This window comes from Acipenser ruthenus, chromosome 8, assembly GCF_902713425.1.
Source record: "Acipenser ruthenus chromosome 8, fAciRut3.2 maternal haplotype, whole genome shotgun sequence".
NCBI lineage: Eukaryota > Metazoa > Chordata > Actinopteri > Acipenseriformes > Acipenseridae > Acipenser > Acipenser ruthenus.
In genome coordinates, this window is record NC_081196.1 from 41,390,921 (window position 1) to 41,407,373 (window position 16,453).

The 16,453-nt window shown below is 34.9% G+C and overlaps 1 protein-coding gene across 7 annotated transcripts in view; it reads left to right on the forward strand.

Moving 5' to 3' along the window:
* LOC117407340 (glycine receptor subunit alpha-2) overlaps positions 1 to 16,453 on the forward strand; it is a 39,443-nt gene that overhangs the window by 5,596 nt on the left and 17,394 nt on the right. For 2 of the 7 annotated variants that reach the window (XM_059029003.1, XM_034012264.3), the window contains exons 3-4: positions 8,088 to 8,155; positions 11,120 to 11,343. In XM_059029003.1, the coding sequence (XP_058884986.1) occupies positions 8,088 to 8,155; positions 11,120 to 11,343 (292 nt within the window). Of the gene's footprint in view, positions 1 to 8,087; positions 8,156 to 8,242; positions 8,311 to 11,119; positions 11,344 to 16,453 lie in introns of all 7 variants that reach the window. The other 5 variants (XM_059029002.1, XM_059029004.1, XM_059029005.1 and 2 more) reach the window with 4 other exon arrangements.

A 16,453-nucleotide genomic window follows, 5' to 3' on the forward strand; every position in this document is an offset into this window, starting at 1 on the left:
AAACAAATGGTGTTCAGTAACTTAATAGAACAGCTGTATCTTGTATTGCTATATTTTGTAAATATATTTAGGAATGTCTTTATAATTCACTCATTTTATTGATTATATCAACTTACTAAAGTTCAATTAGTTCTGTTGAAGGGGAAAAAAGAAGGTTTTAAAGATATGATTTGCCAAAGATATTCCATTTAAGGATAGTAGTTGTTTTTTGTTTGGGTGCTTAATAAAAAGAAGCTGCGTGAGTGCAATGACAGCTGTAGTTGTATGTATGATACAGCTGTACAGTATTTTGTTTGACTACATTTTTGTAAATAAGTTTAGAATTGTTTTATTTTCACATTTTCATCCCTTTAGATTACTATAATAAAGGTCAAGGATGATAAATTTGGTAGAATTTTGTGTTTTTGCATGTGTGTTAAGTGTACCGTAACCACGGTTTATGTCCATTTGCTTCAAATCATCAGAAATTCGGGCATAAACTTTCTCATTTCTGACGCTCGACTCCAGATCTTCCTGAACACTTCTCTGCCCACAGAGAGACTAGAGCCTGCACTTACTCATCACACTCGCTGCATGCCATGTTTGTTGTTTTCTTTGTGGCGTGTACTGACTGATGCAACGTAATGACGAAAATCTTTAACCCCGCCCCTGGCTCGGCTCGGCTCACAGCCCGATTCAGATGTCTTGTGAGGCTGTAGTTTCACGGTTTGGTTCTCACTCGGCTCGACAAATAGCAAGTGGAGAACCACCCGTACCCGTACTGTACCGAGCCCTCACAGGTCGGATGTGCCAGTGGAGAAGGGGTATAAATCAATATGGAGTTTTAATAGATTGATCACATAAATTAACTTCATATAAAATAGTTTTTCATTGATTAGGTTACATTTGCTTTAAAATAAATGTAATAACGTAAAATAAAATATATATTTTTTTCAAATGATGAATACTTTTATTGAAACTGATGTTGTCCTGTCTCCATTCACAAAACATATTGTATACAGAGAATGTTTAATCAGTTTGTTTTAATTATTATTATTATTATTTATTTCTTAGCAGATGCCCTTATCCAGGGCGACTTACAATTGTTACAAGATATCAAATTATACAAATATCACATTATTTTTACATACAATTACCCATTTATACAGTTGGGTTTTTACTGGAGCAATCTAGGTAAAGTACCTTGCTCAAGGGTACAACAGCAGTGTCCCCCAACTGGGGATTGAACCCACAACCCTCCGGTCAAGAGTCCAGAGCCCTATCCACTACTCCACACTGCTACTTAATACATACAGTATTATAAGTGATGTCCCCATTGGATCCTATCAGTACAACTAAACTGCTACATCTCTTAAACCTGCTGTCTCATGCACAAAGACCTTATTCAAATGTAACAATGTAATGTAAACTGGTAACCTTGAGTTGGTTTACCTTGATTCTTCGTCAAGCCACTTCAGTCAACAACAGTGACAGTACCTGTATTGCTTTATTTAACCACTTTAGATCACTTTAAAAGGTCTGTGTCACATGCTTATTTTTGCATTACAAAAGCACAGGAAATGGCTATATAACAATAGTCACCCGTGCAGCAAATATATTTAGTGACAGCTCACTTAAGCTCTCAGAGTGACTGAAAATATCATAAAAATGTAATATAGCTAACCAAAAATCCCTTTAAGAGTTTGAGTCATGTACTTGTTATAATGGAAACTGTTAGTAAGATTTGTATTTGCATTTTACTCCCCTCTCACCCCCCATTCATCAGATGTTAATTTCCATGTGCTCATTATAGCTATTATTTCCCCCTCATACCTCTCACTACCTATGCTTCACCTCACACCACCTCACAAGTCCAAAGAAACACCTGGGTATGTGTGCAGTCATGGAAAATCAGCATAGTGCTTCGGGCTAGGCTATGTTCAAGAGCTACAGCACCATTTACATAAACAGCAATGGAAAGGCATAATGATTACAGTTAAGTAATGTATGGAATACGGTAAAGAAGACTAAAAAGGTACAATAACATCGATTACTGTTGTTTTACTGGCATTTTAGATAAGGAAACATTTGATAGTTCCAGGGCTTTATAGAGAAATAACTATAGATGAGATTTATTTGGATGCTGGCTATTTTGTTATATAGGTTTTGAAATTTTGAACTGGCATTGTATTTTATTGTATTTAAAAATAGAGCAAGAGACTTTTGATAAAAAAAATATTTTAATAGAAATACTTTAGATGTTTTCAAAAAATAATTATCATTTAGATATTAGTAAAACATAAAGTTGAAAAAATAGCAACAATAGTATATAACACTGACTTAATTGAAACTACTCTGTATGAATTTAAGGCTTAGAATGAAGAGAAAAAGACTGCCACCTACAACATTTGCTCATCGGTGCTTTCCTTCCACGACAGTACTACAAGTTTATTGTATTATCTTAGTCGCAAGTAAGTAGATTGTTCTACTTATTCAAAGTATTTCTTTCAAATGGCATCAGACAATTAACAACTAATTGTACCTTTTCTTCAGCTAAAATATCACTCAATAAATTACATTTCTCTTCAGCTAACCTAAATACAGTTGCACTCAGTAAGTTATCTTTGTTAGTCTGAAACTTGAAAGCTCCCAGTATAACAAAAATGGATATGTTAAATACAGTATTCTAGGTTGTGGTGCAACTCGTAATTTACTGTAATATATGCTTTATCTTTTTATTTTAGACATGTTTGGCTGAAGGAAGCTCAAATGGGCAGTACAGCTCAAAAGAAAATGTCAGATTACGTCACTAAAAGTGATTACTTGTAAATGTCTTTCAATACAGTTTCATATCACTAGCAAACATGTGTGATTAATCAATTACTTGATTGATTGGATGATTAATTGATCAATAGAAGAGATATATATATATATATATATATATATATATATATATATATATATATATATATATATATATATAGATATATATTCGTGCACTTCAATGCTTAATCTTGGTGAGGTGCTGACCAATATAAGGCAAAAAGTCTGTATGGAATTACCAACACTTCTGAATTAGGCACACTGACCTTGTAGTTTACCAGTCGAAGTCCAAGACACAATTGCCCTCACTCTTAACACATCCTTTTAACCAAACATGACCACTGCTATTTTGTATATATATAATGATGCACAAAAGAAACACAACACTCAGGTCTAATGCATTTAATCAAATATTTTGAATATAGTTATCAAACAAAATCACAGAAAATGTGAACAAAAATACAGATCAAAGAATCATGATAAGTTTTCAGTATGAAACGTGACACACGGTCAAAATGAAAACATTATAAAGTTAGTATCCGGTATGACCTCCCTGAGCATTAACACAATCCTGGCAGCGTCGACACATAGACCTGATCAACCTCTGGATAGACTGCTGTGGGATGTTCCGTCACTCTTCCTGTGCAGCTGCAGCCAGCTGGTGAAGGTTGGCTTGGTCGGGGTTGTCTCCTGTGGATGGCACTGGCGATTTGGTCCCACAGATGTTCTATTGGACTCAGGTCGGGAGAAAAAGCTGGCCACGGCAAGACCTTGTGCAATTGTAATCCTAGCACTGTGTGGTCTTGCATAGTCCTGCTAGAATATCGACACATCTGGATTGGCTTGCAGGAACAGAAAAACTGTTGCCTCAAGGACTTTGTCAATGTATCGCTGAGCAGTAAGGTTGCCCTCAATCTGCACCAAAGGCATTCTTGTGTTAAAGGAGATTCCTCCCCACATTATCACACTTCCACTCCCCCACAGGTTGGCTTGAACAACGCCATAGTTAGCATAACATTCACCACAATACGTCTTCCGTCAGGTCTGTCAAGGGCAAAACGGCATTCATCTGTGAATAAAACACTCCACCACTCTCTCTGCCGTCACCTCAGATGTTCTCTGGCCCACAGAAGACGGTGATTTCGTCACTCAGCCGTCAATAGGTTACTCCTGAATGGCCTCCAAGCATGCAAATCATTTTCATGCAGATGGCGAGTGTGGCAATGTGCCCCGCAACTGTGTGCATTTGTGTGTTATATGTTGTATGTTGCGTGTGTTATTGTTGGTGTATAGAGATGGCTGCATGGGATATATATGGATGTGTGCAGCATGAGTTATTTAAGAAGTAGAATTGTATTTAGGCACGAGGATGGCACATCACTTCACGTGCATTTAAAGTATTTAATATGTGAGCACGAGGTTGCACATAATTAATTCACGTGCTGGGATTCAAGTGAATAATTAATTGGTAATTGAATCCCGGCACAACAGTATATATAGATGCACGTTTTACTCACTCGGGGTTGGGTGTTCGGTGAGTAGTGAACGGGAGAGAGAAGGAGAAAGATAAAGTGAAATAATAATAATAATAATAATAATAATAATAATAATAATAATAATAATAATAATAATAACAACAACAACAACAATTGCTATTGCGTGCAAGAGGCACGATGCTTGTTTATTTATTCTTACTCACCGTGTTTGTGTGTCTGTCCGTCCATTGTCTGTGTAGTGTTAATCTGTTTTGTTTGTCTATTTATTTTGCCGCAAGTGCCGTGTCCTGTCTTCTGTTTTGTTTAAACCTTTTTATTTTGTTCAATTAAAACACTGAGCGCTGCCGCGACTCAGTTTCAACACACTCCACTACTGTCTCTGTGTATTCCTTTCTGGTCTGACGTCAGTCACAAAGCCACCCTGTGACAGACCGCCTTCAATCATGCCGATAGCAACCAGGCTATCTTCATGGTCGAATCTTTCGCTGTTCTTGCATTTATTAAAATCATGTCTTTTCAAATGGCTATTCATACAGATTCTTAATCAACTAATTTTGGCAATTTTAACTCAACTCAAATACCAAACACTGCCCCCCATGGTGTTTATATATATATATATAATGTAATGCATCTTGACATCCCCATCTTTTGGATGAGAAATAAACCAGGCTTGTATACTATTACTTAGGACCTGTTGTCACCTCCTTTCAGTGGATAATGGATCCACTATAATGAATATGGAGAAAAATGACCTTCTTCTTTGGCAGAGTTTAGGCAATATGTGCTGCTGATGAGAATGAAATTAAGCAGCAGAACCAAATTATTCTATTGTTTTTCATCCCTTCTTTCACTGACATTCAAATCACAGTGATTAACCAAATGAGAAGTTTACAGACTACTATTATGATTGTATACATTTATTCAAATATTTATACAGAATAACTTTAATAATTGGTAGGAATAATTATCTCCTGGTGCATTGTTCAAGTGAAAAGTCTCTTGTGCAGTATTGAAGTTGTAGCTCATCTGTAATGTCACAATAGGTTGCACACTGCTGTGGGTTCGACCCATGCTTTCCATTGGTGGTTTTCTGGACCCGTTTGTCTATGCAACCATTGTGTTGAGGAAAGTCATTGAGACCCTTCTGCTTTCCCATGATTGCTGCAGAATTGTTGCACACAAAGTTTATACAGGTCTAGTGGATCACATGACTACATGTATATGTATGCATTGCAAACAAGAGGATTTTCCAATTTTCCAATTATCTATGTTTCAACCCATCAGGGTTGATATTCCATTAACCTGTTGTGTAATGGCATTTTTCCTCACTCATTGCATGCTGCTGATCAACCACTGAGTCTTTCCTGCTTTCACACTAGCACCAAACACACAGAGAGGTGTCTATACTTGCAGTGTTCAAAACACACAATGAGACCAGAAACTTCCTTGTGTGGGACCGTATTATATCAGGATTCAGCTCCTAGAGAATATCTCCTTTTTGAGAAAAGAGATAAATTAATGATGTGTAAGCATTGAAGATTATTGAAGCAAAGGTGGCAAGCTATAAACAACTGAAAAGCCAATCTGCTGAGAGCAAGGCAACTTATTTGCACTCTCTTAAGTCATAAGAAATGCCCCTTTTCCATGTACCACACATTTACTGTATCTGTTGTTCCCACCACCACCTCACCGCCGCTTGAGATCAAAACATGTTTGTTTTTACTTTCAACCTCCATATTCAATGAATAAAGAACAAAGAGCAACACATTTTGACATCATCTCTGCGTTTTTGTTTATGAGTGCAGACATTTGAAACAATATTGTTCATTGATTACTGTGAGATCCATGCACCTGCTTTGTAGTACTTGAGAAGAGGCTCAAATTAAGTGCACGGTTATATATGGAAATAATTATACTATGCATTTCTAATGCATTACCCTGGTTTGCCATGTTTATTAATATTATTTACCATACCTTGCAATTGTTTACAATGCTTACTTATGATTTAGCATGCTTTCATTATGCTTTATTACACTTTGCTATGCTTCTAGTATGCTGAACCTTTATGAGGGTCTGGCTATGCATCTGTGCTATACCATAACTATTACAGTATCCCAGTGCCAGAGGCGTGAGACTGGGTCAAAACCTGAATTCCTGGGGTCTCTCCTACTGGGTCTTTGCCTTAGTGATGAGTCGGCTTGAGAACTGTCGTTTTTATACCATCTGATATGAATTGAAACCTTTAGTGGGACTAAATGAAACTAACACCGACCTGTTTCAAAGGGCCTGTCTGCATCATTTTGATGGACTTGATACAAACCTCCACTTTCAAAAGACCTGTCTTTGGTATATCATTTCTTATTAATAATAAAGAAAAAGATTGTATCCTGGTACTGAACTTTCATTTGATATTATATCCTGTTTGTTTAAAAAAAACAAAAAAACTTTCCAATTCATAAATGAAACCATTAAAATTAGCTAAATCTTTTAAAAGGTATGTTGTAAACCCTTTAATGTTATAACTTGAAGGCTGGTTGTGCAACCCGGTAAATAGCTTTATCTTCTAATTGTGTTGTTGACTATGAAATTACTGCCTTTGATTCTCTTGAGATGAAACATGTTCACTTTAGTGAAACAGTTTGAACCGATTGAACATAAGTAGATGGATGTTTTCCTGAAAGTCAACCACAGCTATTCACTCCAAAGGATGTTATGAGAAAATAGATTGGTTTGACCAGACAGGGTACTTCAAAATAAAACGTGTCATGAAAAACATTTCATATTTCTCAGTATAAAATAAGGCTAATACAAGAAATCAGGCCATATCCGTACAGTATAATATTAATGTTGTTTTATTCTTTTAAATCAAAGAGAACTAAGAGCTATTGTAGAGTACCCATGGATTGACTTTAAAGAATGACAAGGCTAATACTGCATGCAATCAAATCATAATATCTCTATTGGCTGTAGTTTTTCTAGCGCTAATATGATATTGAACTGGTAATGGATTTATTTAATCAACCCAGGGCACTACAGAAGTTAATAAAGAGCTAGTTTAGCATTAACCCTTAGAAATACACAAGTATACTTGTGCAGTATAGAGATGTGGAAAAGTACTAATCATACACTGAAAATATTGGTCAAAATGTCTCAGCTTAAATATCATGTTTTTCCTCAAGTATATACACAGTGGGGTCTCTTTATATGATCGAAACAATCATGCATATCAATAGGTTCAGAAGAATTTCCTGAAGAGACCTTTGCTAGCAGAATCAGTTTTATGTCATGTCATTCTCAATGTTTTTTTTTTTTTAACATACCTAAACGTTCTAATATTTTAAAAACTTTCACCCCTATTTGTTCAATCAATCATATTCTATTTTCATTATTTCAATGTCTAGCTTATTAGGTGTTTTTGTCTAGCTCTTGTAGTTGTGTAGCATGTGTCATTTGAAGTAACATACTTCTATGATTTGTAATGACATTTTGGAAACATTTAAATAAATCACCCTGCTCAATCCAGGTAAGCTGGGCTTTTTTTTAGGTCTTTAAAATAGACCCCCAGTGCTGTATGTCAGACAATAAAGTAAAATAACAATTTGAACATATTTCGGTTGTTGTAAATTACCAGTGTACATTATGATAGGTTTGAACTAAACACCATTCTGAGACATCTCTGACATTACATAAGCATTATTTTAAAACCGCCTCAATACATATTGTACAGATGTGATGCAAACCTCCTCTTTGCTTCAATATGTATTGCAACATTTTCATTGCATTTCACAGGTCCTCCAGTAAACGTTACGTGCAATGTTTTTATCAACAGTTTTGGATCTGTCACAGAGACCACAATGGTAAGTGTTAGAATGCTGCTGGCAAAGTTTTTTTTGATGCTTTTACAAAAAAAAATGTCAATGTGTTATTTATTGTTCAACTTGCAGGTCCCCCTGTAAATGTTACCTGCAACATATTTATCAACAGCTTTGGTTCAATAGCAGAGACTACAATGGTGAGTTGGACTTATCATTGAGGTCATCATGTACGGCATTGTGCTGCTTGTCAGCTTACCAGAGTCCCTCCTTTATATATACTGTAGCAATTATTGCACAAAGAAAAAACATCAAACCAAGCTAAATGCAACATTGCCCCTCCTCCCTCCCCTGATATATACAGTATCTTCATGCAATGCGTATATTTCTATTTAATTTAAATTAGTCATCAATTGTGTATGTTGCATTGCCGAATCATTATATAACAGTGGATATGACTGCCCTACTTAATTCAATAGGGTTCAATATGTCCTACTGAATCCTCTGAGTCCTACTATTCTGTGATAAACCCAGTGTCACAAAGGCGTATACTTTTTATAGACAATACATTATAACTGTCAGCATTTATTATGGTGCATTATACACTGCATACAGTAGTTGCTGTAACACTTTACATTAACAGCTGTAAGTACTAATCTTGGACTACCTAATGTTACCTTAGGTAACGTAAAAATTGGTGCTAATTGGGGTCTGTGAAACCAGATGTAAGTATCTCTAACTACATTGGAATTGCACTGTATTTGCACATGTGGTTACATTGTAAATACAATGTAATAATAAAATACGCTAGCAACTGCAAACATTTCTCATACCATGCTGTTGCATTGTACTGTAACTACACTATCATGTGTGTAGTTACCATGTTATTACAGTGTAATAAACCAAGACAATTAAAGTCAAGTCTGGCTTTATTATTAAATGGGGTACAGTACTATCAGAACTGAAAAAATACCATTTTTTTCCGATATTGTTAGTGTTCCTTACTTAAGGTCCGTACTCCCTTATTGCTATTCAAATGACCACACATGCATACTGCATGGAACATTAAAAAAATAAATAAACATACTGCAATACTAAATTATACTATTTGAAATATAACACGAGGGAGTCAGCAACATGTTATTCTGATAGCATTGTGCTGTGTACATTATGTTTGAAAGTAAATGATGCTGGTATCTGGGAAACAGACTTTACATGATGGCAATCAATGACAATCTCTGCACGGATCTACTAATTACATTTCAGAATGACATGACTCTTAACTGCATACCAACACCTTACAAATCTAAAGGGAATATTTATCCCATACAACTTGCCTTTAAAAAACAGGTAATAAGGATTTCTAGTTTGGATTCCCTTTCGTGGGACAAATTCCATAGAATAATTGCGTATATTATATTTATATTGCAGTGCTTATGTTTATTGTGTCAAATCTCCAAAAGAGGATTAACCAAGTGAAATATGTGCAAGTCCTATTTTGGTCTTTACAACAGGGTATTCTTCAGTGATTTGTAGTCTGAACAGTGGGTTACACAATTATTTATACGTAAAATAAGGTAGATTATTACTAGGGCTTCTGTTTTTCAGTTTTTATTAATTGTATTTTTCGGTGCTTATTTTTAGCTATTTTCGAGTTTCATGTAAATCAGTTTTTTTCAGGGCTTTCGCTTTTTATATACTGTATGAAATTATTGTTTTCGGTTACTTTCCAAAATGCTTGGGAGTTTTTTTCTGTCAAAATATGTATAGTAGTAACCCGACAGTACTTGCACACTTAAGTTGTACCTTCTTTCCTTTGCTGTCTTCTACAATTAAATCCTTATGGTCACGGGCACGTTCTTCTGGGGGTAGGCATTTTTTTTACATTTCGCCAGAATTTGCAATTCTGTTTTAAATCCTCCATATATTAACTGCAATATAGCTTTAAATCCCGTGAACAAGCCTCCATTCCTAATTGTAATCTCGTTTTAAATCTCGCAAGTCTCCAATAGAAATGTAGGAATGTGGTGCCACTCAGTAGTTGGGGTGGGTTTAAAGTATTCAGAACGACTCAATGATAGCTACAAGTCAGGAAGAAGGGACATTGCCCAGCTGCACTGGGAAAGGTCGTTTTTTTGTAGTCGTAGTAGTAGGAGGTTTTTTTTTTTTTTTTTTTTTTAATGGCAAAGGGGTGGTCAAAGTGAATTGAGCAACCATTTTCACTGTTTTTCCGGTGTGTACCGCTGTTTATTGGCTATACATTGATTTCATTTTTTGGGGGGTGTTTCATCAGTTAAAACTGAAAATCAGAAGCCCTAATTGTAACCCAGAACAATCGGGAAACAATTTAAGAGAACACTGTGTATATGTCAAAGATCAAACATCTCTGATGTTAGTGAATGCAGTTGGATTGTTAAGGTATAGCAATCCTAGGTTTTAAAAATCATTTTACAAAAATCCTTTATTGGTTATGAATTATAACGTGCCCCCTCACACCATAACCAGATTAGTGTACTGTACATTATTCCTCACACACAACTTAAATGCACTGTAACCCATTATAAAGTAATCTAGCTAAATACCTTGACTGTTTACTGAATTCAATTCTAATAACATTACCATTCTGATCGTGATCGTAATATTACACAGAAAATTGCTGTGATTTAATGATGGAGTGCATTTTACACAACAACAGAAAACGTCCTTTCCCTGGGAAATTGCACTAGGCCGTCTTCCCTCTTAGAAATAATTCATAGCAACATTTTTGTTTTCAAGGTAGTTACTTTGTTTTCTCACAGTAAGTACATTTAGTTTTATAAAAAAAGGGTATAAATCTGTCTCAAGATTATAATATCACATTTAGGCTACATGACATTTAGTCTTGATTGACAGCTTCATGATTATTAAAATTATATTTGCTAATGTTAACTCAGATTTAAATATAGAAATAATTGAATGTCACATTTGAAGCTTCAGTAACTTCTTCAGTAACACATGATATTTTCTTAGGACTACCGACTGAATATATTCTTGAGACAGCAATGGAATGACCCCCGACTGGCCTACAGTGAATACCCGGACGATTCCTTGGATTTGGACCCCTCTATGCTGGATTCTATTTGGAAGCCTGACTTGTTCTTTGCCAACGAGAAAGGTGCAAACTTTCATGACGTCACAACAGACAACAAGCTACTGAGGATTTTTAAAGATGGAAATGTTTTGTACAGCATAAGGTAAGTTAATATGGTTCCGTTGATATACACAAAGGGTTACTGGGAAACAAGCAGTTTCAAATTGTGTCTGAAAATGTCAAGGTAAAAATGCTTTTGTGATGACAATAAATACATATAAAAGAGAGCGGACTGGACGCATACCGGCGACCACACCGCAAGAGAGCTGTGAGAGCTTTTAACTTCATCTCAACTCACCCACAGGGCACAGAATCCCTAACAGCAGAGCATTGCACTGCACTGTCCACATACACAATATACATGTGTTCATCACACAAAACAGTGTCTTTAATTCAAATGCAATTTATTTACGGTCATTGTAAGCTCATACTGTAAAAACATCGATTGGATATTCAAATTGATACATACATCCTCAAGCCAAACTGTGAGTTCTGTTTATGACCTCTTTTCATTAGCAACCTGACATACGGTTTGTGTCTACTTGGTCGAGCGAGGGAGAAGCCCTATTTGAAATTGCATGATTAGAAAATAACCACTGCTAATACTCACACACTAATTGGTTTAATTAGCAACATGCACTTTAACAGCCGTTTAGGTGTGCCATCTAAACTGTCAGAATCATTTTTAGTAATCATTATCATTTGTGATGATGTCTAGTTTGTAAAAGCCATGTGAACATTGTATTTCATTATTGTCTGTATTTATCTTCCTCAATATTGGTCAACTGTTTAGATAATACTGTCACTCAATAATACATTTGAGATAATCAGACAAAAGAATGTCTTCATCATTGTGATTTATATTAAACCTGCATCTCTGGTTTGAAAGTCATTAGAGGTTGCCACGGGTACCCTCAGTGAAAAATACCCGGATATTCAGGTCTTTTTCAGGTAATGATTAAAAAAAAAAAAATACCATATATTAATGTTTTAAGTGCATGATACATATTTAAATACTATATAGTACACATACATTTAGTCCCTTCAGATCTGTAGACTTGTGTAACCTTTTTCAGAACTGGAAACATCTAAATAATAATAATAATAATAATAATAATAATAATAATAATAATAATAATAATAATAATAATAATAATAATAATAATCGCAGTTTGAATACAGTTATGTTAAATGTGTTTCATGCTGTGGGATTCTTTGCAACATCTATTGGCCATATTCCACTGTTGTTGTTGTTGTTGTTGTTGTTAAATAATGGAGGTTTTATTTATTTTCTCAATCGGATCACAGCGTAATTTACACAAAACAGAAGTGTAGGCAAGGAGTATATCTTACTGCTGCTTCTCTTTCTCTTGCTCTTCCTGTGTGTCTCTTTTTGTCACATCCGGTTTATTCTAACTTTATTGTTCACAGGTCTCTCTATGGCAAACACAATAGTCCAAAACAAAACTTAAAGGTGCAGTCCTCCAAATCTAAACTGATAAATAAATATAAATATTTTAGTCTTACATTAACATGGCATCCAAGGAAAGCATTGTGTGGAATATCAAGCAGGAGAAAACGGGATTTGCAAATATAATTATTTGCAATATTACATTCAAAGGAGGATACACTAGCACACTTTAATGTGCTCCACAAATATTTTTATTTAACCCAAAACAAAATAGGTACATGTTTCGTAAGTGTGTCAGTAATGTTTTTCTCATACTGATTTAATTTCGTACTTCGCTCCTACACATTTTGACGTGCGTATGCTTTTTCTTAGCTTTTTCTTAGTACTTCATTAAAATAATTATCTTTTTGGTAAGAAACTATATCTACGCAATAACTGTAGATAAAGCATTCCATATTAGAAGCCACACGGTTATTATTACTAATGAATAATTAAGAGTTATCACTGACATAAACCCAACAGGATGCTGTTAATTTGTTTTTTCAGGTATCCATGCCGACCTCTAATTGTAATGCACTTTATCCATGGTGACAATGCTCAGTAGGCATTGTATTCTTTATAATTACTATTACTGTATACATTAGTACAAGTTCTTCTGGCAACAAATCATTTTACATTTATAAGCTAACAGACTTTTTCTGGTAAGAAAGAAAGGATATCCAACTGTCTGATAGCATCTGTAATTTGCATTAATTTGTTTCATAACATAATATCTGATGGTCATAAAAACTGACAAGCACTTATTTATAATAGTGCTTGCTAACTGGCTATTTATGGAGATGTACAGTGACTGGACTCAGACCAAGCTACACATCTGTTTATATTTGTTTGTTCATCGGCCGTTGGATTGCAAGCTATTGATTGCTTGTTAGTCATGTAACCTCTTTATAGCACTTATAAAACCCAGCATAAAACCACCAATTTAGCTGTCATGGTTTACAAATTTTAATCGGAAGTTGTAGTGTGTGGCAGAGATTCTTATAGATTACCCAATACAGAGTTTATCATAGAGCCAACTCATTCTCATGCTATTGATGACTTGTGAAGGAGAAATAGAACAAGGAATTTTACTATATTCAGTACACTTAGGAAATGCAGTGCAATTGCAAAATTTATTTATTTATTTTTTTTTTTTTTAATGGAATTTTTTTAAATGTATTAAAATTATAAATTATAGGGTTATAATATTGCTATGACAAATTGGTAGGGTGATATGTTTACAATAGTCCCTAATTTTCCATATGACTGCTAGAACTGCCTCGGTAAGCTATATTACTACTTGGTTACAGACATAACCTGTGCAACCTGTGAGATGTTAGACAATAGTATACTAACAAATGTATAGACATTAACAATATAAAAAGCGTGTTAGGGTTATCCTGCTGCAGTATTTGCTGAAGTCTGAGAGCAATGTATACCGGACGTCAAGGAAAAGGGGTTGAATTAAAGCTTCTATGTCCGCTAGAACAGTGCTGTTACTTCTTGCTGTGTTGTACCAGAAACCCTACAAGTTTTGCCAGCTATTACAGACTACCTGAAAGTAGGGCATTCAAGTACATGTCTGCTTTCTTTGAAAGCTGCACATCTATGTAGCAAATGGAAATGCACAGCAGGAAATATTTGAAGAATGATTTAATTTGCTATGACCCCTCAGTTTATGGATATTCATTTCAGTTTATTTTCAAGTGGTTTTCAGACTTTTTGCCAAATACACATCTAGCTGTAAACCAAGGCTTACTTTCAGAAAAGGGTTATTCAGGGCAGAATGAGGAGGCTGTGTGGGTCCAGTGGTTAAAGAAAAGGGCTTGTAACCAGGAGGTCCCCGGTTCAAATCCCACCTCAGCCACTGACTCACTGTGTGACCCTGAGCAAGTCACTTAACCTCCTTGTGCTCCGTCTTTCGGGTGAGACGTAATTGTAAGTGACTCTGCAGCTGATGCATAGTTCACTCACCCTAGTCTCTATAAGTCGCCTTGGATAAAGGCGTCTGCTAAATAAACAAATAATAATAATAATAATAAAATAGGGTAACACTTTAGTTTAAGGATCCGTTATAAGTGGTTATAAACAATAGCAAAAACAAAACAATGGCAAAAGTGTATAATAGCTGTATTGCAAAAACAAAACAACCCCATACAATTGGTGAGACAGACATATAAAGACAGACAGACAGACCCACAGGTATAGAAAGACAAACAGACAGACTGAAAAGACTATACCCGTTATAAGCGATTATAAACAATAGCAAAAAACAATGACAAAAGTGTGTAATAATACTCTTATTAATTCTATTCATATTCTATAATTGTTAATAGCATCATTCATCACATTTTTATAGATTGTTTATAATCACTTATATCGGATCCCTAAACTACAGTGTTACCGAAAATAATTAGAATGCCATAATCCACCTTTATTTTTTTTTGAAAGCTAAATATCTAGTTTAATGAAATTGGTAATATTAATGATAATTGCTTTCTTATGATGGTTTCTTCCTATCCTTCGCTACTGGTATCTCCTTGTATTCCAAGCAAATAACATTTCTGTAAAATATATGATTGTCTCTGTTAACAAAAAAAAAAGAAAAGAAAAGAAGAAGATTTATTAAATCTCAGAGGAAAACGGGAAAATCATCATGTCATGGAAATCCATTCCTATTATCATTATTTTCTGGAGCAAAGCGTTTAGGTCATGATTATACAGAGCACCAGCCACACAGTATGCAGCACGTACATTTGTTTCTTCTGCTGAAGTACTCAAATATTAAGTTCTTAAAAATAGAGATTAAAAATATCTTCAGTGGAGGGGGGTAGAATTTTAAAGCACTGTTAAATTTGAAAATTGATAATTAGTAAATTATAGATGCCTTAAAGAAAGTTAAAACATGTATTTTAGATTTTGCAGAATTCATTTAATAATTCTAAAAACAAAGCATTGCAAATGTCATATTTCGTTTTTTGGAGCTGCCCTTGTAAGTATAATAATACTGCCTTACTACTGCACAGTACCTCATTTTCTCTGTTGATATTCCATATTTTGATTTGAATTCTCAATTTTGCATTTACCTAACAGTGCTCCAATTTCTCTTTAATTAATTGTGTAGTTTCCAAGTAATTGAAAAGTCATGGCACATGCAATCATGTTACATAAAGGTATTGTAAAGAAATGTAAATCTCCCCTATATTCCTCCATATTGTGCTGGTTATTACTGTTCCTCAATTCCTAGTTCATTTGTTATAATGTGGGTTGTCAGATTACTATGTAAAACAACAATAACATACACCCTACTTTTATAAAGATGTGGGTATACTCATTGTAGGAAGAAAAACAGGAACCTCCCCTCACACATATTATCTCTCTGAGTTTTAAGAAAGTTGCAACATCAGTGGAAATCAATGTATGGTTAAAATGGTAAATTCATATGCACAGGGCCTTGCCATTTAGAACATTTTCATTTCAGGAATGAAGCAGACCTGGAAAGCTCCCCAAACATTTTCAATTCTTGTGTGAGAAAACCACAGTAAACGATTGACAATGTTCTGCTTAAGGCCCTATGTGATTCAAGCTGTGTGGGTGTTCATTATCCTGTTGAATTGTAATGTCTGGATTGTATGTTGAGCAATTGGAAATTTGTGCGTTGCAGAATATTTATCACTGTGCTTCTGGCATATAGGATTCTTTTGAGAACATGTAACATGTGACTAAATATACCCCTGGAGTTAACAGAGATCAAAATGTTGTG